Source organism: Archocentrus centrarchus, chromosome 23 (genome assembly GCF_007364275.1).
Source record: "Archocentrus centrarchus isolate MPI-CPG fArcCen1 chromosome 23, fArcCen1, whole genome shotgun sequence".
NCBI classification, from domain to species: domain Eukaryota; kingdom Metazoa; phylum Chordata; class Actinopteri; order Cichliformes; family Cichlidae; genus Archocentrus; species Archocentrus centrarchus.
Window position 1 is genome coordinate 6,945,529 of NC_044368.1, and position 25,870 is coordinate 6,971,398.

Genomic DNA, 25,870 nt, shown 5'->3' on the forward strand with positions numbered 1-25,870 from the left:
ATGTTCAGGGCCAAAAACCTCTTAATTTGACAACATGATTATCGCCTTCCTGCACGTTGTGCTTCAGCAGCACGGACCAATTAGCTCACATTAACCCAAAATTAAAAGAAGCGCTTTGATTTGAAGCCTGAAATGAAGGTGCCGGTTAAACCCTGCAATAAGTAATTTGAAAGTGATAGGGAGCTGCAGCCAGCTTTAATGTTCTGTGAACTCTAAAACAACAAATAATTATATTCATCTCAGTATAATCAGGAGTTACTCGAACCCCGTATTTAATTTAACCCGAGTTAATTGAAGCCTTTGTTTTAGACATGCTGATAGAGGCAGTGGTACACAGGTACTGCCAGCAGCACCATCATTAAGAGCATTGGCAGACCTTAGGGAGGTATGTTGGGCTGCCTGTCTACTGTACCTGCAGAGAGCATCTGTTGCCAGATGGGGGCAGTCTGAAAAGTATGTGGTTCAACTGAAGTTCTAACATACAAAGAATTGAAGTGAACCAAGTATTAAACAAAATGAAGTGTCCCCAGCAGCTCCCGTCTATACTTTTCATGCTGTATATTTTGATCTTTGATGTTTTTTCATGAAAAACAAACCTTTAAGTATTATTTGTTTTGCAGTTTCACTTGAGAAATTTATTGCCAAGAAGAACAGAATTTTTAATCTCCTCAGTGTCTCCAATCTGGGTCCAAGCAGGAGTGAATTCTCAGTTACCCGACACTGTTTGAGCAATAATCTAATACGTCTTGATAACAATCTGTTCAAAGGAGAACAGTGAGCTGGACCCGGTGCAGCATGTGACAGACGGTGCTTTGATCATCATGCGAGCAGCTCAGAGGCCGTCAGTTTGCTTTGACATTTAAAACAATCCCACAGCTTTTATGTTTTGACTGGTGGCATCTCCAGTCATGACATCTCCTCATCCATTCAACACTGAGTGGCTTCAGAGCCAAGGGATACTTCAGATATAAATCATGATAGGAGTAGGAGTTTATCAAGCTGTTTTCACACATGTGCTGCAGCCTTTCTACATATTACCTGGCACATGAGAACAAAAATGTTCAGTGCTGTAGGATATTAATGGTCTTTAACCTGCCAGCTCTCTGATATAAAGGCTGTGTGGTGTCAGACTGTGTCGATGTGTGGAACAGTGCAGGTAGTAGTCAGGTACTTTCAACAGGCAGTCTGCCATGTCTATGGGCAGCTCCTTTGCCTAAACCAAACGGAGTATTTCCAGTATAGCAGACCATTTCCCGATGTGTGCTACATTTGCAGAAATGGTATTAGTTTTTCATTCACACACATTCACACCTAGAGCCAATTTAGAATCACTAATTAACACTGCCTGTAGGAGGAAGCCAGAGTACCCAGAGAGAACCTGTGCAGGAACAAAGAGAACATGCAAACTCCACACACAATGACCCCAGGGCTTTCTTGCTGTGAGGCGACAATGCTAAACATGGATTAGGGTTAGTATTTTTGTAGATATTAAAACCACAAGACTAGCATTTGCATTAGTTTTGTGCTCCTTCACATGAGCAAAACTACTTTTTTCCTCCTTGTGCAACTTTTTTACAAGATAACAAAATTAGAAACAAACAGCAGAATCAGCCATAATCAGGTGCTGATGGATGACAATACAGTTGGAACCAGTGTCCAATTATATTCATGTGTTATCGCACAATGTGGTTTCAACAATCATTTAATGGCATGAAAAACTCAAACGAATGCGCAATTTACTTTTCGCCCACAGTCAGTGTATCATCTGCAACTTGATTATAAACAGTCAGTCAAACTTGGAGTGACAGCAGTTTCCAAATCTTAGTCGAGGCAGCACTTTGGTTTGCAGACGGAGGACAAATTGTGCCTTTAATATTTAATCATATTCAACTCTTCATGTGCTGCAAACTCACAGAAAAAAATCAGAAGGGAAGGCAAATGCATGCAATAATAATATTTCAAGTGATGAGAATGAAGTAAAATTCATCAGTGGATGATTGACTTTTTCATGAAAAAAAATATGCAAAACAAACCAAATATAATTAACTTACTACAAAAAAAAAAAAAAGTAATAATTCAATCTGATGACAATGCCTTAAGCAAGAAATTCTGAAATTTCACAGCACTTCAGAACCCTGCTTTCTCCTTGTTGCTGCCGATCCCTCATTTCCAAAAGGGAAAATAATCTGAAAAAATTCACTGAAGGCAAATAAGGTAAGCCTAATGAAATATGGGCTGTGCTTGAGGCCGAACCATCAAGCCATGTGGAGCCTGACATTTATTTTTGTATAAATGTGACTGGTTACAACATTACATCAGGACACCAGAGCAGCAGTATACTTTTACAACCAGGAAGCAGAGCACAGCGTGCTCTAGGAAACGGTAAGTTTTATGCTTCAGCTCGTTGCTATGTAAAGCATGCAGCTCCCATGCAGACAGTTTTTGGCTGCGTTTAACTGTGGACTTTATTATCTCATAAATACTTTTTTTTTTTTTTTAGGTAAACACCAAGGACTTACAAAACACGTCGCTTCTGTTTGCATACTGCATATATCACAACTAAGCCAAAATGTTATGAATAGTCTGAAGATGCTGGTGACGCATGAAGGCTGAGAGAAGACACTGAACACAATTTATTGTTCTCTGTAGCACGATTCAAGCCAGATTACCAATTGTCTCACAACATTCCTGTCATAGCAAGAATAAAGGAAAGGATTTGGAAGTTCGGGGGGGGGTGTCAGCTCATCCTGGAAGAACAGGACAAACATATTCCACTATCTCAGAACTTTATGTCAGAGCGTGCTGTTCAGAAAAAGACAAATAGTTGTACCCTTTGTGGTTTTTGTTTCAGTTTCCAACTGCAGACAAAAGGCAGAGTGAGGCTGGCCAGGGCAGGGCAGCGCAGCAGCGTGATTAGCGCATTCCTCACCGCTTCACCCCACCCGGCACACTGGCACAGACGCAGTGACTCGACGAGTTCTGGGCAACAATATAATTTCACTTCTCCGTTCCCTGCTAGCTGTCTCTAAAGGGCTGATTCAATGCGTCACTGCACTCCCATATTTACATACAAATAAGAGAGAGGATGTGGATAGTTATCGCTGCACCCCCACCCACCCCTACGTGTTGGGGGTTACTTGCCAGTTTTTCCTCAAAAACCTGCATGGATGTCAGATTAGAAAAGCCACTCGATTTGCCAAGGGCTATTAGAGCTCTGGAACCTTCCCTAACCTGGATAAGGCAACACAAAGAGAATATGAATAACAAACATGAGTGAAGACTACAGATATCAGCTAGCAACAGTGCCTTAGAGAATATACAGGCGTGTATTGACAGAAGGGGATCATGGGCTTTTAAATAAAGGTCTGTGCATACCACATTGGATTGTCAGCTTCCTCTGCTGAGAAGCATTAATTAGGGCTCTACTATGTTGGCCCTCGGGCAAAAAGACCTGCTATTTCATTCTGTTCTTCCTCCATGATAGGTAGATTTACTACATCCTCACCGTGCTTCTCCTTTTGCTCATGCCTAGCCCACAGAGAGGATCACCCAAGAAATTTGCAATAAAGTCTGTGGGGTTTTCAGAAGCAGCCTGAAGGTCTGAGGTGAGAAAGCAGAGAAGGAGAGAGAACCAGTGTGAACTCCCTCCCCTGACCAGAGCCCTGTTTGTTATTCATGAGAATGTGTGAGGCTCTGGGAAAATTACACTGTGGGCTCAGACAAATGAACTGGTCCTCTCCAGCGCATGACAGAAACGGGTGCTGCCAGTCTGCAGTTCTTCCATGACCTTGCGCCCTGCTGCGGCTTATCTTGCTCAGCAGAGTAAAGAGAAAAGAAGAGGGTTGGACTTGGTATGTATGCAAGGCAGAAGAGGAGGAGGAGGAGGGGGTAAAGTGAAGGAAAAAGAGCCAGTGGGGGAATTAATTCAGTATTTTTGATAATAGATATACTTGGAATAAACCCAAGTGTTCATCAGAGCTTTTTTTTTTTGGGGGGGGGGGGGGGTGGGTGGGGGGGGGGGGGGGGTGGTACAGAGAGTGTGCATTCAGGCACATGCTGAAGTCAAACCCAAGCCCAGAGAGCCTAAACAAACTGCAAAAACAGATTTTAAATAATTATCAGCTGTAACGCTGCAGCACGATTCCAAATTACAACCCTTTGCACAAAATGTTCCCAAGTTTTTAAAAAGTGAAGTCAATACTTTATACAGCGTAGGCATTCCGTTTCAGCTCCTGCCACATAAAATACAAGCACAGACAGCTGATTGAAACCTCTTAATTTTTCAAGGCTAGAGCTCCTTATCTGCTCTTTGAAGTGTCACTCGAGGAGAGAAGGGCAGTCCTAATGCTTAAAGAGAATGAGAGTGGCAGGGCTTTGCATGCAAATGAAGAAAGCGGCTAGAAAACACAGCCAGATTAATGGAAAGCACGTCGGTCCAGACAGCACACAGCAGGTCCCAAACTAACTCAAGACATGTCCATTAATGTTTGTGATTCCTGCTGGAAATTATAAATCAAACACAAAATTGGACAGCTAGTGCCTTGCAAATTAGTCCTGTCCATGCATCCAAAATAGGCTCTGATCAAATACTGCCGGAGGTGTCACGATGGCTTCTGTGCAAGGTTGCATAACAGCACAGAAGCAATGTAACATTATGTAACAGATCTCCAGGGGAAAAAAAAATAAATCAATCACAATTCTAAATCATTCTCTTCTAAGGCACTCGAGATTCACCGGGATTTTCATAGTAGGCATTCGGAGACTGCAGTGAAGCAGATACACAAAAGAGACGCACGCAGCTGCACAACCTCCCTCACCATTTAGCCTCCTCCTTTCTGTACATACACACATGCCAGATCCCTACTTAAAAAGAGTGGACGGTAAACATCTCAACAACGGCCTGCAGGAGTGGAAGGAGACTGAACCAATAAAGTTGGGTGGGAAAATGAGAGTTTCTTACTTTTCATGTTAATAATTTGGATCTCATTTCTCAGCAGAAGCAGTTCCAGTTATCCCCCTTTTCCCAGTGGGTAAAAAAAAAACAAACAAAAACAAAAAAACATCTGGAACACACAAAGATAAGCCTGACAGTTGGCATGTGATTGGCCATTTCTTGAGGCTGCACTGCCGCAACAATCACACTAATGTTCATGAATTTGCCGCAGGTCCCGGTGGAGCTCAACTCCCAAGCAGTGACATCAGAAGCACTATTTTCTCATGTCAACACTTCCTGTTTAAAAGAACATTTCCTTCCTATTCAAAAGTAGTTAAAAAAAAAAAAAAGACATTTTACTTTGCAGAAAGAGTTCTGGCCCATATCTGTGTATGCTAATCATCCTTTCTTGATATATTTCTAACCTAAACAGACAGCACAGGCCCACATAAATCTAAAAATATATATTTTTTAAAGGTTGGTAATACAAGTATTGGTCTGAGCTCAAACCGTCTATTGGAGCAAACAGATCTAATAAACTAAAGAGTTAAAAATCACAGATAAAAGTATCCTGCCAGAAGAGGACAAACAGCAGCAAAGTCATGATAATTAAGTACATTTGTAGGCCGGGGGCATGTTGTGGAGTGCACCTTGCTTGCTTGCCGAGTAACACAATCCTCAGATATACAGTATCGGAAACCGTTAAGGCATGTTTTGCATTCCAGCCGGAGCGAGGCAGGACCATTGTGCACAGGGGCCATTGTGTTTGTCCGCTGGCAGACACCAAACCAGACCATGAGTCATGCTAAGCAAAGTCTGAACTCCCCACCGGCAGCTAATAGCAAGGGCTGGTAAAGGTTTTGGCTCGTTCACCACACAGACTTCAAATCAACTCAAAATTCAAGCCTGGCTCACCTTTACACCTGACTATCAAGACAGAAGTAGTACATGAGCTTGGAAATTAAAAGCTTTTAGCACAGAAGACTGCAGTTTGTGCAAAGTGGTCCCTGGCGAGATCGTGCTGCAGTGAGGAGAAAAAAATAAAGACTGCAAAAAAAAAAAAAAAAAAAAAAGAAATTCAATTTCACATGTCACACCAACTACATCACCTACATGAGACGGGTTCCCACTTCAAGTCTGCAGACATGATTGAATTTTAAGGTTAGGTGTTTCTTACAGTAATACCACCTTCTGCTCTTCTGGAGCAGAGGCGGCGTTCTTCTCAGAGGCCATACTTTAAGTAAAAGAAGGGCCACACATTGAACTGAAACATGCCAGAGATAGCGCTGAATTAGACATAAAGGACACATATATATTTACCACTAGAGTAAAGACCTGAATGACTGAATAAAGAAAAGATTAGGTTTATATTTACTATACTGGGAATTATTATTTTATGTGTTAAAGCAATATCTGGCCTACTTCACTATGTTACGATAAATGCAACTTTCTTAATTAGTGTTAAGTGTACCTAAACTAACCAAAAAAAAAACAAAACAAAAAAGAGGGACAGAGGCTTATAGAGGCAGTGTGGTCAAATACACTTTTCTATTTTCTATCTATTGTTCTATTAACAACAATCAAGTCACCTTACAATTCTCCTGAATATTAGACGGGTAACAGGTACAGCAAGCCTGAAATACCTTCTAATTGCTTGCACTTTGTTGGTGGCTCAATCAACTTTGGAATCATTTCTAGCAAAATACACGAGTTTATCATGATGGAGTTAACACACAGGTTGATATGGGACTGAATAAATCAACCCCTCAAATAAGACCAAGATTTAAGACACTATGGGAATCATATCATCTGTATCTTTAAACGAAAGCTTAAAGAGCACAAAGCATTCTGTTTTGTCTTAGACCAAATGATAAAAGGAATATCGACCACACACACACACACAGTTTTATGTTGTCTTCAATTGCCAGAATAAATGCTTGTTCAATCAATAGAATATCACAAAAGCTGCTGCAGGTTTACCATCAGGCAGCACACTGTGGCATTGTAGGAGGCACTTATGTTACATTACAGCCTTTCTCAGGTAAAGAGGCTATAGAATTTTGTAGTTACTGAAGCACCGGCAGAAACACCCACAAACCTTTTCATTTTTCCCCAAAGTGGACAGTTTTAGGAGGGTTTTATGTGATTTTTTAAAATTTTTATTTTTTTTAAAGCTGCTTTAATTCGGTCATTTTGAGCCACAGCAGTAAAAAAAAAAATCTCAAGATATTTTATAGGCCCAGTCTTTGGTCCCCTAACATGACACTCCCCCCTATAGCTCCATTTTATGATAAGGCAGGCACACTTGGATGTAAACACCATGCCTATTGTGAGAATCATGAAGCTCTTACACACCTAAAATGCACAGTTTACATTCAGGAATGTCTCAAAGAATTTCCAGGAGAACAGGCTAGGCTTTCTCTCTCTGTCCTCTAGATAATGTTGAGGCAAGAACTGTTTGCACTTGATTGTGTGACCTTTGAGGCCGACACGAGGAAGATAAATCCAGCCCCGTGGACAGAGAGAGCTGGTGACACCGACCCATTCATCGCGCCCCGGACAGCTCCGCATTCGGCTACTGGTCCAGCGTTAAAAAGAAGGAGAGAGAGAGAAAAAAATAAAGCTGCGGCAAAAGAGAGGGCACACGGGCCACACGCACAGTTATACCTCATGTTTACTTATGAGCTTGAAGCCTGAAGTCATTAGATGCAAACAAATAGCTGTGCATCCATGCAGGCTCGGGGACTGATTTGCTAATGAGCTGTTTGAGGAGATCGCTGAAGACAGCAGGGTTTTTATTAGAACTGGAGGAGGGAGCAAACAGAAACAGGAAAATAAACCTTAAGGGTCCAGAGGCCAAATACCACAAGAAAGATGAAATACAGAAAAGAAAAGGACCAGACAGAAACAAAACAAGGAGCTGCTGGTGGAAAAGCAGGATTGGCTAGGTAGACAGTAAAAAGCATACAATCAAACCAGGGTGGCTTGTGATGAAAATCCAATCTGTCACACTGAAGAGACGTTTCATTGGCTATGAATCTTTTAGAAGGCCGTCAGCACCACAGGCAAAGGTTAATACCCGCAGAAGGAGAGAAGGCTCAAAGGCACACAACGCTAAAATTTACCACTCTGACGGGCTTCGTCTAAAGGCATGACGGAAACGTGTCTGCATCTGTCTGTTCAACTTTCACTCAGAGGCGTTAAGGTCGGACAGCAGCAGTTAGAAAAAGCTAGAATTTTCAATCAATAAAGATGTGAAGATTTCTTTTTTTTTAAAAAATGAACAAAATACGGGGTCTGAATTATTCCATTGCTGGGATCGGCTTAGTGCATAGTTTACTTGCACAGAGCCTGGATGATGCAAAATTAAAGGGGTGAGCGCGCAGACCCCTGAGGAAAATAACATGGAGGAAATTACATGGTCTGTCTGCACTTCACTGAGTGTCTCATAACAAGTTGTTCTCTTCCAGTGCATTGCAAATCACGTTTGTCAACCCTCCTCAATTACTGAGAACACACTGAAAAGACATGATTTGTTTTTTCTGTCAGACTGTTTACAAGTAATTGTTGTGATCAACTAGTTGCCTGTTTTTTTTTTTGGAAAGTATTACCATAAAGGGGAAGGACAGGATTTTTTATTTTTCATATTTTTAATATTCACGAGGCTTTAAAGTATCATGACAAATAATCAGCGTGATTAGAGTAGAAAGTGGGGCGATGATCGGGCCAATGTGTGAAGTTCGGAGATCAAAGTGCGCACAAATTACAGCGTCTAGATCCCGCTCTGTGCTGTGACCTCCTTTTCTGATAATGACGGGCATCTTAAATTAATTTACTGGACATGCCGTCTGTGTGAAGGCAGAGAGCATGTTGGAATAACACAGAGCAACTTAACAGTGGCAACAGATGTTTCAGCTGCAACATGGAGCATGTTTGTTTTTCCTCTTTCACTGATAAACATTATTTATGATCAGCCTGTCTGACCGCACATGCGAGTCCACAGATGACGTGGTTAGAGAGTCCACACTTTATCTTTTTATTTTGAGTTTGCTAAAAGCACAAGGAGAATGGGGAGGACACCTGTTTTGTGCATTTATACTACAGATTAATACATTTTAATGAAAGATTATCGTTAAAGTCACATCTCATATTTGGTAGTCCTGCCAGCATAAGCAGCAACCATCATCCGTGTTGCCACTTAAATAGATCTTCTCTTGCAGGTAAAACCTAAAGGGACCTGACAACATATTTCCTCCAACTCTGTCAACACCACAGAATGGGACCTCTGCACTCCCCCAAGAAACCAAAAGTGCAAAGGTTAGCACAGCTGCCTCACAGCAAGAAGATCCTGGGTTCAAATCCACTGGCTGGCTGGGGGCCAGGTAATCCAGCTTTTCCCCACAGTCCTAAGACATGCATGCTAGGTTAACTGGTAATTCTAAATTAGCCGTAGCGTGAGTGTTGACTGGTAACCTGTCCAGGCTGTCCTGCTGGTAGTTGTTTTAGTTTTTTCCCCTCACTGTGTTTTTGCATCTGTTCCACTGCATGACTCAGAGTGGACAGTTAAGTTTACAACATCTTGCTACATTACTGTAAGTACAGCACAAGTAATCAAACGTTTATTCACCAAAGACGGACAAAGGTCGGCCTCAAACGGCTGAAAGGCGTTGATCAAAAGCCTTCATGTCATAACCAATTAAAGAGTGCCGTTTGAAGACTAAATGTGATCTTCCTCAGTAGGCTCTCTCTTCTGTTAGAGGAGAAACTAATGACTGTGATCCATCTTTGCTTTTATATTGGTTATTCTGGAGGCATTTGTCTGATAAGAAGTGGTACAGATTATGATGGGGAGCACAACGGGCCGTATACGAGTGTCAGATTTTCTAAAAAAAAGATGCAGTTGAAAATGCAGGTGTTTGTTTGCACTTCACTCCAATGTATGAAAGTTAAAATGTAATTTTTATATTCATAACCACTTTTTGCTTTGTTTGCTCAGTGATTATTTAACTTTAAATTAATGTCTAACACTTTTTAAAAAAATATGCATTTCAGTGGGCTGATTATGCATCTCATTTTATGATAATTTTGCTAATTAGATAAACGCCTACACTGCAGCTTAGGTTGTTAAATACGAGGCATTTCACTGTGTGAAGTAGCACACAATAGCTCCCTTTAGTTCATAAAAGTTTATTAGATTTTTACGATGATAGCAGAACACTCTGGTGGCCTGGTTGCGCTGAAGTTCACTGTGGTGAAAACCATAAAAATATTTGCTCATTACTCACTAGAACAATGCATACAACTATTGAACGGTTGGTCTTGCAAGCTGCGCCACACAATTTCACTTTGTGGGCTCAAAAAAAATGAAGGAAATGAATCAAGAATCAAGAATGCCTTTATTACACGAATATAAAGTATTTTCTCCAAGTCAACAAGAGGATAGCATTTTGTAAGCAGTTGTGTCTCAAAGTGGCACAATGCCTTGGTAAAACTGTACACACACACACACACACACACACACGAGTACATCCACAAACACAAAGACACTCAAGCTTCAAGGCAGGAGCATGAGAGCAGGTACTGTAAGGCCTTCTTTCGACTGAAGCCAGTTTCTGGCTTCTTTCTTGTGGAGAAAAGCTTAAAGATCAAGGCTTCATGCGTTTGGCAGTTTAGAGCCACATATTTATTCAATTTCAAGGGTTCAACTGCATGCATTCCATGCCCTTTCACTGAGCCGTGTTTTCAACACTGTGTCTTTTTGAAGTGTGACTTTCTGTGGCCTATGTGTAATGTTTCAAAGAGCCACGCATGCGGAGAATATCCTTCATAGCTATCTGACTTTCAGGAGAAAGTAGAAAATTAATTCAATCCACTGGCATTTCTACTGGAGCCAAAATTACCACATAAATTCTCACACAACTTGTTCTAATAAATCTGATTTGTTTTCATTCATAGGCAACCCGTGCGCCAAGAACACCACTGAACTTTAATATTAAAATATGTGGTTTTTGCAGTTCAGTTTATGAAAATGATGTTTGTCCTCTCCACAGTGAGGAAAGAAGAAAACTAGCCAAACAAAGCACCGGCAATATTTGAAACAACATCCTATTCAGCAGCACTACCCCCCCCCCACACACACACACACACACACACACACACACACACACACCAAAACTAATCGTGTTTGTCCATCGCTCGGCCAGTGCGGTTACACGTGTAAAACCAGCTCCTCTGATAACAGTGATGCTCAGAGGACACTCTGAACGGGTCCCATGGTGACATAACCAGAGGCAGTGCGTGAAACCTGTTAGCCCGCAGACAAAAATCAGCCTGTTAGTGTGCATTCACTCATGCAAATATAGCCCAGGCTTATTGTCCCTAATGCAATACAACAGCAGCGTGAGCAGCGCTGTGACTGTGGCGGCATCAAAAAAGGAATCTCTTTTTGAATCATTTTGATCAAAATATAAAAAATGTTTTACATTTGAGACTGAACTGATCACAAGTTAGCTAAACTTGCTCAAAGGACAGATTACTGATTTAATTTTTGGCTTCTGAAAACTGACAGAGGTGCAACTGCACCTTTACATTTACAGAGTTCTCACTTTGAAGGAACTATTGACTCCACATTTCCACAAGGACACCAAACCGTAAACAGGTTTGTTTCTGATCCAGGCACTCGAGGCAGGTTTTATAAGTAATAAAATGCCTTTATTTCAGCCCACTAAAATGAAACATTTTTATTACTTTTAAAAACCTACCTTGAGTGCCTGGACTTGGATTTTTTTTGTGCCATTTTTTTGGTCATAATCTTTTCATTTTCCTTTTTCTATTATTCTCAGTCAGTCTGCTATCAGTTTGCAAAACAGGAATTTCTCCACAAATAGTAACATAGTTGCTGAAATACAGTGACTTAACTACAAGGGGCTTGGCAACCTTGCTTATATATATAAATATAACCAGTTGGTAACTGGTTGAGTTGAGCCTTCAGACTGACCGGGAGATTACAGCGTGATGACAATCTGTCTGTGTTTATAAATTAGACAGCATTTTTTTTTTTTTTTGCAAACCTTTGTCTGAGAGTGATTGCAGGCAGTCAGAGCTGGAGAGCAATTGTTTGGAGACAGGTTGTCTCCCATCAGGCAATCTTCTTGCAATCGAAAGTAGTCACCCAGACATTGAGAGTACTGCACGGTCAACCTTCAGGCAACTAGTTGATCACAACAATTACTTGTAAACAGTCTGACAGAAAAAAAAAAATGCAATCATCAGGCAACCACTGATTTTTCCTAGTCACATGGACATTGATGTCCCATTTTTATTCTAGAAAGACTGAACCATTACCGAACTCTGGATGTTACATAAAAAAATGCCACAAATAATTATGCACTTAGTATTGTAGCATGTCTATTTCAATTGTTGCATTGCTACTTTGATTGGTGCTTGCTGTTTGTCTGGCATGACTCAAAGTAAAACTACACAAACATTAGTTTAAACACATAGTTTAAACTAGCTATGTAACATAACCTAATATCAAATCAGACCAAAAAAGGCTGTATGACTGAATTAATCATATTTGAATGAATTAATACATTTTATCATTTGCCAATTAAAAAAAAAAAAAAAAAGGGACAGTGCATACCTCCTAAACATGGGATTAAAACCTTAAGCTAACATGCAACCATTAGAAGAAAATACAGAAATCCAAGAAATGAACACAGAAAACATGCAATACAAAACTACACATGATGGCACAACAAAGATGCTTTGTGGACAAAGTCGAGACGATTTAAAGATGCTGAGCAGATTTTAGCAAACTTTTAGAAATGCTGCAGCCCCTCAAATAATCAGGCAGTTTAATCCATTTATCTGTAGCTATTACGAAGAAAGCTGAGCGCCTAAATGCATGATGACAGTATTGCTTATGAATTTGCAAAAAGTCCCCCTTAAAAACAAAAAATTAAAACGTAATCTGAAATATCCTTTGAACATAGAGCACACACCAAAGCATTCAGAAGCTACCAAATGTGGCCCAGACTGTAAAATAGAAGAGAGTGGGAATGGGAGACTTGGGTCTAAGTAATTCTACTTTAATGAACACAAACAGACGAGCTCCCAAATGTCTCCACAGAGTGGCCTGATTAGGGCTGACTCACAAAAACTCCCCACAGTCGTCAGCAAACACACAGGAATGTCCGACAAGTAGGTTACATGTTGCAGACGCACCAAGTCACAACACTCGCCCGCTCTGTTGATCCCCAACTTTGTTACTTAACACCCCCTGCCAGGTCAGCGTTGTGTGTGTGTCTGCATGCGGTCAAACCAGCACGACACCCTGCAGCAAAATACAGAATGATTCCCAACAACTACACATAGGAGGGAGGCTCGTTTCCAAAAAAGCGGAAGCATGAAACCGATTATCATTCATCTCTGCGTGGTTCCACAAAAAACACCGCATGCCAGTTACCGCAAAACACACTAGATCATGTTTGTTTTCTCAGCTTAAATACTGGTAAGGAAACGAAAATAAAGGGGGAATGAATTATGACAGAGACTCTGCAAAATCCTGATTTAAATTTAAACAATAAGGTGCAAAATTAGTAAGTAAAAAGTGACAGACATGAACTATGAAGCCAAAGCAACGGCCCAAACTGAAGGTCAGATGAGGACGAGGCTATTCACTCTGACATCGTTTCGCGCCTGCAGAGAAAACAGTCAGAATGGATTTTGTTAAACATTTGCATGGCTTATGGATGGCGCGTGCTCAGTTAAACTGGTTTATGCTTAAAAAATAATAATTAAATAAAGCGTTTACCACATTTGACCAATGCAAACTCCACAGGATCAATCATTTTCTGCTTTATTCAGGGGGCTTGTTTTAAAACTCCAGGCTGACACTAATACAACAATACCTTTATTGATCGCAAATCCCTGGATATCTACACACTCGAGAGTTACAAATTAGCCAGAAAGATACCAATTATGTCACTCAAGTAGCAATGCAAAAGTCTCAGACACAAGTCTACATGCTTCACTATCTATACAAACAAATCAGTGCGAGTGGACATCCGCACTGAGTCTGATTGCATCACCTATACTTGATCACATCTGTGATAAAATTAAGTGAGCTCTCAACTTAAAGACGAGCCGGGCTGCAGGCAAACATGCTGGAAAACTTTCACTCCGCAAGACTTGAGCAAATTCTGCATGACCGTACATTTCTGTGCGTGCCGTGCAGGGGGTACGTCGTTCTTCGGTAATAATCTACAGTCTGCTCTCCAAAGTCCCTGAACTGACATAACTAAAGCGCAGTGACCTAGATAAAAGACTCTTTGAACCTGCCATGTGTGCAGATGGCAGCAAAACAGAAAAAAGTAAATGTCAAGAGATCTTTTGAGATCTGAAATGCACCTATTAGTATGTGATGGTCCACATTTTTAGTGACATCTTGCAGTGTGACTCCTTCACATCCCTTTGCTTATTTAAACACGTCTTGTTACCTCAAACTAGACTGCTTATGTTTTCACTAAAGTTTATTTTGCCTATTGTATCTTATTTCTCTTTAGCTGAATTAATTTTACTTGTTTTGTGACCCTTTTTCCCCTCTTTGTGTTTTAGTTGTTCTTAGACCTAGATCGCATGTAAGAAGGTTTGTAACATTTCTTAAACCAAAACCGGAATCTCATTACAAATCTCCACATTATTGTATCACAGTCCATCCTCCATCTGGTGAGAGCTTACGTTCAGGTAACGGGTGAGTATCAGAATGAGTTTATTTTTGTTCATGATGTAATCAAGATAAAGCAATCAGTCCTGTGCTGGACGAGCCTGCTTTACCACACATTTTGTTTATAACCTCTAAGCAATCTAAGGTATGAATCGAAACGGGCACAAAAAAAAAAACCTGAATCCGTTTTGAAGATTTGTTAAACTCCTTTTTGTAAGAAAAAGCTTGTGTGGTTTCATGAGGCCCACTTACTAAATATAAGCAGATATAAATCAGTGGCAAAGCGGTATTGCTGTCTGTTTGACAGCAGACAAATTTATATACTTATGCTACTTTCAGGACTTTAAACATTCTCCTTTTGGCTTCTTTTAATGATTTATCAAGCTTTTTAACTGTTCAAACATGCAGTCATAATACACACACACGCAAACATTTCCCTCCCACAGCCTCTTTAGCACTGATCTGATGTATTCTGACAGTATAATGGGTGCTCACCTGGTCAGAGGTCACTTTAATGGGAGCAAGCATTTATGTAACGGTCTTACAAACGGCGCTAAACCACGTGCCACAGCCCATTACAAGGGTGCTGTGTGCTTTATGAGGTGATGATAGACCCCCAGGTGCCTGGTGAGCTGGTAAAGACTTCATCGCAGGATCAGATCAGCTCTTTCCTTCCTGTGCTGAGCTTTCCTTCATTTTTTTTTTTTTTTTTTTTGGGGTTACGCAGCCACCGCTTTGAAATACTTCCAGAAACAGTGGCTCTCATAAACATTTCAGTTTGTTCCTTTAAGTAAACCAAACAAAATTCGCTCCCTGGAAGCTGGTATTTCTTGCTTGGGGGATTTCACTTTTGAGTACATGTGTTTTAATTAAACAGGTTAGCATTCCTGCTGTTCAACCAACAAGTGAAAAGAAGGAAACAAAGCACCCGGCCCAAATAGCCCCATGCTTACCTAAGCCGATGATAAAATCCCTGTGGTATTTACTGTGATGATGTGACCTTGTTTGGAGAAGGGTTTTAAAAAAGCAAGCGAAGCACACTCCACCCTATGCACAATTTACATTCTTGCATGCTTTTGTCCAGCTGTGAACTGAGAGCCTTTAATAAGCAAACTACTGCAGACTTTAATTTCTACTGTCAGTTTATTGCAGCTTTAAACTTTATCCAGCTTTTCTGTGCTGAGCATTTACAGAACTGCACTTGTTTTAACTTACTTCTACTAACAGGCTTGAAGAGGCACAAGTAAATATGTTTAACAAACAAAGCAATCTTAATTTGTCCACTAACAAAAGCAGTACTAATAATGTCCGAGTTTATCGATACTCCAGTCTTTAATAATTTAGCTCAAGACCATGGAGCTGGAGTTTGTCCAACTCACTGGAGAGGAAGCTGAACGATATTGAAGACCACCACAATAGCAAAATGCCCATCAAATAAGGAAGGAAACATAAGGGCCGAAGCTAGCTGGTTAGCTTTAACTTTAAAAATAAGAGCAAGGGAGTAGTAAAGCGACCACACAAGTTTTATATGTACTGATTCTGTAGCAGCCGGAGGAGTAAAGTCATATAAATTTAATGTCTTGTAAAAAGATACAGTGATTAGATGGGTAATCAGTTAATTGATCAGGAGTACATCACGACATAATACTAATCTATTAACTGACAGTTCAGCACAAAAAAAAAACCACTGCTCATCTTCGACCACTTTGTTAAACCACTTTCAGACCTTTTCCCTGCATCTGGATTTGGGTTGGAAGGAACCCAACGTTTGCCCTCAGCATGGCCTTTGTCCAAACTCTCACCCTTCAATGAACTTCTCCAAAGAACAAAATGGAGCAGAAACTAATTTGGGAACAAACAAGGCAGGGGTGTTTGAATTTAAGGCATTTGCTGACTAATGTCAGTGCAGTCTGTATCTGTGAGAGCAGATCAAAGAACTGATGCCAAAACCTGATTACATATGCGACACACTGCCCTTCATATACATTTAGATACTTTACTGTGTAGAGTTCAGTGTGAATGCAGACATACATACGGGCCCAGATTTTTTTCAGGGATGTCAGATGATATGTTTGAGTAGCTTTGGGGCAGCTAAAATCTTTCTGATTGTTTTGCATTCTGCATCACATACCTGTAATTTCTGTAACAATTGCACCCACAGTATGGGACTTTGGAGACAGCGCATGTCTAAAGTTGATATTACAGCGATGACTTTATTGTTAAATTTAAGTTAATGATGACTATACTGCACTGAGTGCCTCAGTGGATTGATTTATTTATTACATTTGTGTGCTAAAAGCTCACTGATGTTCAGCGCCCAGCCTACATTATGAGGTATACATGAACCTAAACAAGAGAAAGATGACGACCACTGAAGCATTCTCACAACATACTGAGCCGTAACAGTCTGTAAACATTAAGGGTGACGTGGACAGTCTGACAAGATCCCGTTGATATAAAACTGCAGCTCGCTCACCGTAAACTCTGCTCAGATCTGGATACCTGTGACAAGTGCTGATGAGCTCAATTTCAGGTGTGTCCTTTTATCTGAACTGCTCTCTGACACCATTTTTAGTTGTCAGTAATGCGTCATGTGACTCAAACACAAAATCTCTCTTGGTGTGCTGTTTTTACACATATTTACAGCAGGTCTGTTGCTAAACCAACACTTGCTGTTGCCATTTCACATGTTGCCATTGAACATGTGAAATGAGGTAGCAGCCAGGTACTGCTAGTAAAATGCACTCAACTGATCATCAGCAAATGCGAGCACCTCTATAAAAGCAGAGGTTTTTGGCAGTTTGCATGTGTGGATCATTCAGGTGTATGTTGACAATATTCCCAGGAGTGGGCGCCCCTGCAAATTCACGCCAAGGTCCCACCCAGCTCGTGCAATCCGCAGAGAAATTGTAAAAAAAAACTCTAAGAGCTTCATCTCAGACTGTACGGGCCTCAGCATGTTAAATGTTAAAGTTCATGACAGTACAACTAGAAAAAAGAACAAGTATGGCCTGTTTGGAACGGTTGCCAGGAGAAAGTCTCTCCTCTCTAAAGAGAGCATGGCAGCACGGTTTAGGTTTGCAAAGTTGCATCTGAACAAACCACAACGCTTCTGGAACAATGTGCTTTGGACAGACGAGACCAAAGGGACACGTTTGGCCACAATGCAGAGCGCCAAAACACAGTATATCAGCTCAAACACCTCACACCAACCATCAGCACGGCGGTGGAGGGATGATGATTTGGGTTTGTTTTGCAGCCACAGGAGCTGGGCACCTTGCAGTCACTGAGTTGGTTGTGAACTCCTCTGTATACCAAAGTATTCTAGAGTCAAATGTGAGGCTCTCTGTCCAGCAGCTAAAGCTTGGCCCAAACTGGGTCACACAGGAAATAACTCCCAAGCACAGCAGCACATCTACAGCAGAATGGCTGAAAAAAAACAAGAAAAGAATCAAAGGTGTTGCAGTATCACAGTCAAAGTCCAGACTTCACCCTGATTGAAATGCTGTGGTGGGACCTTAAGAGAGGTGTGCATAAATGAATGTCCGCAAACCTCAATGAACTGAAGCAATATTATATAGAAGAGCAGGCCAAAATTGCTCCAGTTATGTGAGAGGCTGATAAAGTCATACAGAAAACAATTATATGTACTTCAAATTAACCCCTAGGGACAAATTAAACTATTTTGTGTACCCCTACATCCTTAGTCACCTAACAGAGGCTGGATACAGAGTTAACACTTTTGTATTTTACTTTTTTTTTTTCCTTTTTGGTCAACTTTTGTCATCAATTCAGTACATTTTCAGCTAGTTTCCAGACTGGATTTGATCATTTTGGATTCATTTTTATTATTTAAAAATCTTTAGATTAGTTTGTATTAGTTTCAGATGCTTGCCTTACTTTTTCATGATCGATGTACGAGCAAATTTGGCCAAACTGACCAAGACTAAATTTGTATATTTTCCTTTTAGTGCACAATATCATTGTAGTCAGTTCTTCTGATATTTATTTCAGCTGAAAACATGCTTTTCTAACACCTAGTTTTAGTTTAGTTTTTCTCTGGCTCATGCGTAAAATATGTTTGCATGAAGCATAACGTGTATTAACAACCCTGTGCTTTCATAAAATACTGGGTTAAACAAGGACCCCTCTTGTCTCCCATATCTCCCTATCACCAGAGTGTTAACTGCGTGAGCACCCAGCACAGTGTTTCACCTTAAACCCATTGACCTCCTCTTCAGTGACGCTACAGACAAATAGCTGCGAGGGGCCGGATAACGCCACACTCCCCAGCAGTCTCTGTAGAGCAGACTCAGCCGTGTACATGAAACAACGTTCACTGGCTGGAGTGTCTGACCACAACCTCATAACTCTGAGGTCATAAAAAAGCAGCAGCACAATGAGCGACATGAATCATCAACACGAGACCGCAGGCGGCGTGACCCGATGGGAAACACACATCGCAACCCAAAACACTTTCAGACAAGAGACCTCAGCACTGAATGCGCACTCTTGTTTTTCGCATTCCTCGGATGCATAAGAATGTGGTGAGCAGGTCAAAGGTCAGCATCAGCAACAATGGCTTTGGACCTGCGGCAGCGAGCAGGGTGAAAGAAAGGAGACACCATCCTGGATTGCTGGAGGAGGTACTGACTGATGCAATGCAGAAGCATCTTTTTCTCCAGCAAAGCTTGGGAGCTTTTATCGAGCCATTAAGGCCTCAACAGGCAGAAGATTGGGTTCCCCGGATGCTATGAAATCCCGCTCAGCAGCTATTATACCGCACAGAACGAGTGGGGAGATAATCCCAGGCATCTCTATTCACACCTGTCCACTAATATTCACATCACAAAGGGGACCTTGTGTGAGGAAGTCTTCATTTGCATAGTTTGGTTCTTTTTACATCCAACAGGAGGAGAAAAGAGAAAACATTTCACAAAAGGAATCCATCTGCCAGACAACCGGTTTCTGCATTTTTTTTGTGTGTGTTTCCATCTGTGTGCAAAACTCACAGGATCTCAGACCACGACATAAAGCTTCCATTATTAAAGCTGCATTAGAAAACTTGAGTTATTCAGTGCTAGTGGCTACAGTTGGGTGAACAGTTTTAAATGCCAAAAAAAAAAAGACAAGAGTATTACATTAAAACAATAAAAGCCTATTAATGATTCTTGTAGCACTTAGTTTTCTCAGTATGGATAAAAAGGAGAAGCTGGTTACTAACAGAACAAAACAACAGCTGAAAATTATACTTTTGATAGTTTTTTGTTTAAGTTGAGTGTCATGTTTGTGTTTATGAGGTATATAATAACTGTAAACTGCATCTCTTTAGCTTTTCCTGAACAGGCCACTATGCCAGAGGCAATGCAGGAAAATGACTTAAAACTGCATCCTTAGAAAGTCTGGAAATACTAAAGACAAATTTAAGATGCTGGAGGTTGATTATAGGAGAGCCCTTTAATGGTGTACTAACACTAGGTGATCCATAACGTGCTCAGCATGTTTGAGCCCTAAGTCCAGTTCACTAACAAGCGTTTTGCTTTATGCTCAGGTCAGCACAACCATAGCCTGGCCCGCTGAAAGAGATGAGTCTGGGCATGGTTCAGTTGAACTCTGGCATGGTAATCATCTGGTTTGATTGCACTTCCTCAGCATCGGCGGCCTCCGTGCAGCACGACTGAAAAGTGGTAAATATATAAAGGCGAATGAGAGCGCTGTGCCCAGATATAAACCCAAATAAGCCTCAAAGTAAACAGAATTATGACCTCCACTGATCTGTGCGGGAGCACTTTTCTGCAACCCAAATTGTGACACTGTGATAGAGTGTGGGTGTTTGTGTAAAAGAGGGAGAAGGAGAAAGAAGAGTAAAGCTGATTTTCAGAAGAAATTACTCTATGAACCTTCTTACAGTATACATACAACTGTAAAAAAAAAAAAAAAAAAAAAAAAAACAGTTTGTAGGGGTGAATGTGATATGAAATGCCAATAACATATTTTTCAGACACACTGATGTAATTTACCAGCTGAGGTACCTCATCAAAGATCGATCTTTGATGAACTTTAGGTCTCAATTTGATCACCGCTAACAGAGGCCAAGAGAAACTGTTTAATCACTGTTATCTAACTCCAGGTGACGAAGCATTCACCCCGGGCACAGAATGATAAGAACCTACATTTATCTATCAATCAGGGCAATCACATGAATAGCACTGCTTTTGGCAATGAGCTTCTTTTTTTATTTGCATGGTGTTTGTCATTTTATTTACCAAATTTAGTGGTCCGCCTCACTGAGGCTTCAACTCAGTACATAATTAACTTTAAAAGCACAATTAAAAGAGAACATTAACAGGAATTGTAAAGCGTTGATGGGAATTAAGCTATATAAATAGTTTACTTTATGAGAGCATTGGACACGCATACCTCAATACCAGCAATGACCGTTTGGAAAATAAGGACTCGTCTCAGCTAATTAGAGTCACTAAGCTGGACCTCTTGACGACATTTGGGGTTTAGGTTCCAAATGCAGCAACCAAAACCCTCCATCTTTTTTTTTTTTTTTTTTAAACTTTCAGGCATTCAAACATATCACAGATATAAGAGCCTGACTCAGGAAGTTCTGCAAACTTTCTCAGACCACATTGCTTCCAGTTCTTTCTCTCTGCCCCGCTCACACAAATCAGCTCACCACTTCATCAGATTACCTCCCCCAATAATAGACGGTTCGCCCACTTTACTACATAATCAGCTGCCTATGGGCTCGATCTAGCATATCTGGCGCAGCCCAGAGTGCTGAAGCCCAGCATTACAGCCTGGCTTGTGACCAGTTTTCAAACGGCTTTGATCGGCACTGCTGAGCACCTAATAACAGGATGTGGAGCGCCAACTGACAGACTGGTCAAACTCCAAGTTGTGCTGCCCCAGGGGCACACTGTTCTGGGTGGCTATCAAATAGGAAAATGAAGGGTGGTTACGGACCACTTTGAAACACATCAGAATATAATCTCCTTACAAAAAAAGGCATCTGTTTTGAGAATTTCTGTATAATTTGACTGTGTGTTTATTAAGAGTGTGTGAGCATACACAATCATAGTGCTGGCCTAGCTTCATATCAGAGTTCCTGCATGTGTCTGAACCACAGGAATCAGGCAGGAGTGTGACATGATTTAAATTCAGTAAGAATGAATGTGCAACACACATATTGTACACCTCCACCCTCCCTCCCTGCCTGCCTCCTTTTCTCTCCCACCATCTGAGAGCTGCATTCATTTCTCTCTACAGAGGGTCGATTAAACCAGACACATGTATGGGAGGAATGTGGAGTTTAGGAAAACAAGTGGGGGTTTTTTTGTTGGTTTTTTTTTTGTTCTTTGGGATATAATATTTATGGAAGTGCAACACACAGAAGCCACTTTTTTTTTTAACAAAACAAAGTTACCAAAGAGAAAGTCTGATTACAGCAGTACAAGTTTACATCCACCCATTTCCACATAGAAGAGGCTGACCTGTCACTAATAGTCAGACACAGTACACCAAAGATAACCTCTGACCCCCCAGCAGTGGTTCTCAAACTTTCTTTTCAATAAAGAAGAATTTTTTCAGCTAAGTCCCCCATGATCACAGAAAAATGTGACCAAAAAAAAAAATGTTATGACAGCCACCTCCATCCCAAAATACCCATTTAGACCCATTCTGCTGAGGTGAAGCCCTGACCTCCCCAGGTATGCCAGTCAAAAGGTAAATGTGCTTTTCAAAACAACGTGATGGCTGACTCACCTCATTGGACGGTATGCTCACAACACCTGTTGATCTCCTCTTTTCCCTTAACTTCCTCTTCTCGATCTGTCCTTTCCCCTTTCTGGCGCTGGGACCAGTGCTCTTCTTTTCCTTGCCCTTGCTGCTGGGCGACGGGCTCTCCTTGTCACTGTCATTGCAAGCCATGGGAGTGGAGTCCTGGGGGGAAGCGCACTGAGTCTTCTCCGGCTGAGGCGGGGCCTTCTTCAGGTTGCTCCCCGGGGTGGCCGAGGGTGCCACGGGGTGGTGCATTTCCTCCTCGGGTCTCTTTAGAGCTGTGCCAGAGGAGGACCGAGCCACAGAGTAGGAAGAGGGGTGGCAGTTCCCAGCGGAGGCACTTCGGTCCGGGTTGCCGTTGTTGGTGAGCTCGGTGGCCGGAGGAGCGCCCTGGCGGCTGCTGCCGCTGTTTGTGTTGTTGGCACCTAAGGGATTACCGGTAGCTGCGGCAATGTCCCCCAGCATTTTGGCTCTCATTTTCTCCCGTTTTGCCTTCCACTCCTCCAAAAAGTCTGTCGGGGCGTTTGACTTAAATCCGCCTGTAGCCATGATCCCTTTTTGATAAGTTCAAAGTTGGTGAAAAGTAACTTAAAGTTGAAGTTGATATGAATTTTCAGCTCTGGGCCACCGTCCTAATTGCACCACATTCCTCAAGTGATTAACTCGGGAGCTGCTGGAAGGTAGAATGAAAATAAAGTCAAGACAAATAAACTCTGAACTATTTATTATGGCTTCTTCCCAAAGCCTAGAGGTATTTTTCCCCACGTCTCGGCACTCGGCGTATTTAACCCTTTTTTTTCTTTTCTTTTTTTTTTAAAAACAAAGTTTCCTAAACGTTTCCACGGTCCGCTTATCTTCAGGGAAACTTTCCCCCGAAAGAAGAAAGTCAAAGTATGGAGAAGTTGATGAGAGAACGGCAAAGTTATAAATGCAGGTAGAAACTCACCTGAGTGAAGCTGTCTGGGTCGCTGAGCTGCTGTCTACGATCCGACCAGGTGTGCCCGAGCTGCGCTCACATGAACGGCTCTCGTCTGCAGCGCTGTGAGCCGCTGAGCTCGCTCTGCCCTCTGACACACCGGTTGGGCCCGACAACGAACGAGCACTTCCGATTGAAGCCGAAGCAAAGAGGGCGCTCTCTGTAATAACCCTTTAGCGTTCCCACAGGTGCTTCCAGGTTTATGGTTATTTGTAAAGGCTTGGGCAATATTTCTCGGTACTTTAGTGATATTTCACTAAAGGTTAATAGGTTAATATATTAGTGTAATGTTTTCGTCATAATGTTTCTGTAATTTCATGCTTCCCCAGTAAATACCCTATAATAATATAATGGTAAGCCGGATGGAAAGACTTTTTTTTATTTATTTATTTGTGGCTTTGTGTGAAACACTTAGCTCTGGAAAAGTGCAATTATTAAGCAAATTATGTGTAGGATGCACACATATTTATAATTTATTTAGTAGTAAAACAAACAAACAAACAAAAAAAACAAAAGTTGCTTCTCAACATGTGGGGGAAGGGGTGATAAATACCGCATCCTGCTTAAATGTGCAGCATATCATGCTTATCCATAGTTAATCCTTTAAAATGGGGTGGGGGGTGTTAAATCCATTTTAGTTTAAACCAGTTAAACTACTGCAAAACATCTCCTTTAAATTTCTCCTTTCTTTAAGAACTGTAAAGAATAAGCATTTTCTCATTTGATGAACCATCATTTACAAAAAAAAGTAAGAAAGATCTGTATTCACTCCTCTGGCTGCTTTCCCAGGTGTTTGGCTGCTTATTCTTCACATCACTTTTACTCTCCCATGCTGTCAAACTCAAAGCTGACGTCATTGCTCTACTGCAATCATCTTTCTGCCCGCCTTCTTCAAGCCAGTCAGTCTCCACTCTGCATACTTAAATCTCACCGCTTACCTGTCATTCTCCCTTGCAGATTCATTGGCGCATCCCACCTCCTCCCCATCTCATCATCCAAGCCTCCATCTTTATCTTCACCAGATTCTAGACTACGGAGGTCCCACTCTAATTCCCATCTCTGCCGGGATTCCTTTTTGCCAAATAGCTTAATAGAATTCTGTATATCAATAAATCATGTTCAGTAATGATGTAACACTAGAAAGGCAAAAACCCTTCACATGTAGTTTTTTGTTTTTTTTTTTTTTTTTTTACATTTTTATGATTCAAACAATGTATCTAGTTCTAAAAATTATTAAAATTAAGTGTAATTTATGGCATTGCAATAGGTTAAATTGGACCCTCTGAAAATCCCTCCATTCCATTCTTTAAAAATGTTCTTTAATTCACTAAAACCAACTGTTTTCCACCTCTATTTTTTATTTTTTTTTTGCTCTAAGAGTTGAGCAGACGTTGGAGACCTTGAAAGTGTGATACTTAAAGTTCCTGCACATCTCTGCAGGTCTGACAGTCAACAGCACAGTGTCACAGATTTCAAGTCTTCAATGGCCCTTTGATATTTGCACAGTTGCAGCGCAAAATTTCAGCACAAGGGCATTTCTCAGCGACTCAGTTCTCCCACACAGACTCCCTTAGGCGCAGAATAACTCACCCAACCAGTTCTGATCAGAGGAGAAACATGCTGATATCTGCACCTGATTTCAGGGTGGGGTAAGGACAACTTAAGAAGACTGAGCAGTTTATTTCTTTTGTGTTATGACGTGACAGCTGTAGAGAATAGTTGCTGAAAGTTGAGACCTCCGTGACAGCTGAAAAGAGGCACGACAACAAGGTATCACAATAATTAAATCAAGCTAGAAGTAGAAGCGGGAACACTTTCAGTGTGTTTCTTAAACAAGAGTCCTTGCCACTCAGCAGCCATGCTGACGAACCTTCAGGCACTTATATTCACCAGCTACTCTGTAAGGTATACCTGTTCAAATGCTTGTTAACACAAATATCTAGTAAGCCAATCACATGGCAGCAGCTCATACATTTAGGTGTGTAGATATAACCAAGATGATGTGCTGAAATTCAAACCCAGCATGAGAATGAGGAAGAAAGGTGATTTAAGTGACTTTGGACATAGCGTGGTTGTTGGTCTGAGTATTTCAGAAACTGCACCTGTGAGGAATGTTTCTGCAACCTTGTTGAATCTATGGCACTAACAACCAATGAAAAAGAGGCCTGATATCAGCAAGGTGCACCTAATAAAGTGGCTGGTGAATGTATTTATGAGCACCAGGACATAAAAACTGCATGGATAAAATTGCCAGTCAAAATGGATAAAAAAAATTGTTAAATTATTTGTTGATTTTTGACCCCAAATAAGGCTCAGGATTCTTTGAGTGCCATTCCTCTCTCTCATTTCTTAAACATCACACATTAACATAAGCAACTACATTTTAGTTTAGATTACAAAAAGAAGACCGATTCAAAGTACTCACAGCACGTGGCTTCAACAGACT

At 41.1% G+C, this 25,870-nt stretch overlaps 1 protein-coding gene across 2 annotated transcripts in view; it reads right to left on the bottom strand.

Annotated features, from left to right (window-relative positions):
* pawr (PRKC, apoptosis, WT1, regulator) overlaps positions 1–23,527 on the bottom strand; it is a 69,325-nt gene extending 45,798 nt beyond the window's left edge. Inside the window, exons 1-2 of one of the 2 annotated variants that reach the window (XM_030720457.1) lie at positions 23,395–23,527; positions 22,434–23,121 (exon numbers count right to left, since the gene is read on the bottom strand). In XM_030720457.1, the coding sequence (XP_030576317.1) occupies positions 22,434–22,997 (564 nt within the window). In that variant the 5' untranslated portion in view covers positions 22,998–23,121; positions 23,395–23,527. The remainder of the gene's footprint in view (positions 1–22,433; positions 23,122–23,394) is intronic. The other variant, XM_030720458.1, reaches the window with a different exon arrangement.
* Positions 23,528–25,870: the final 2,343 nt, after the last annotated feature.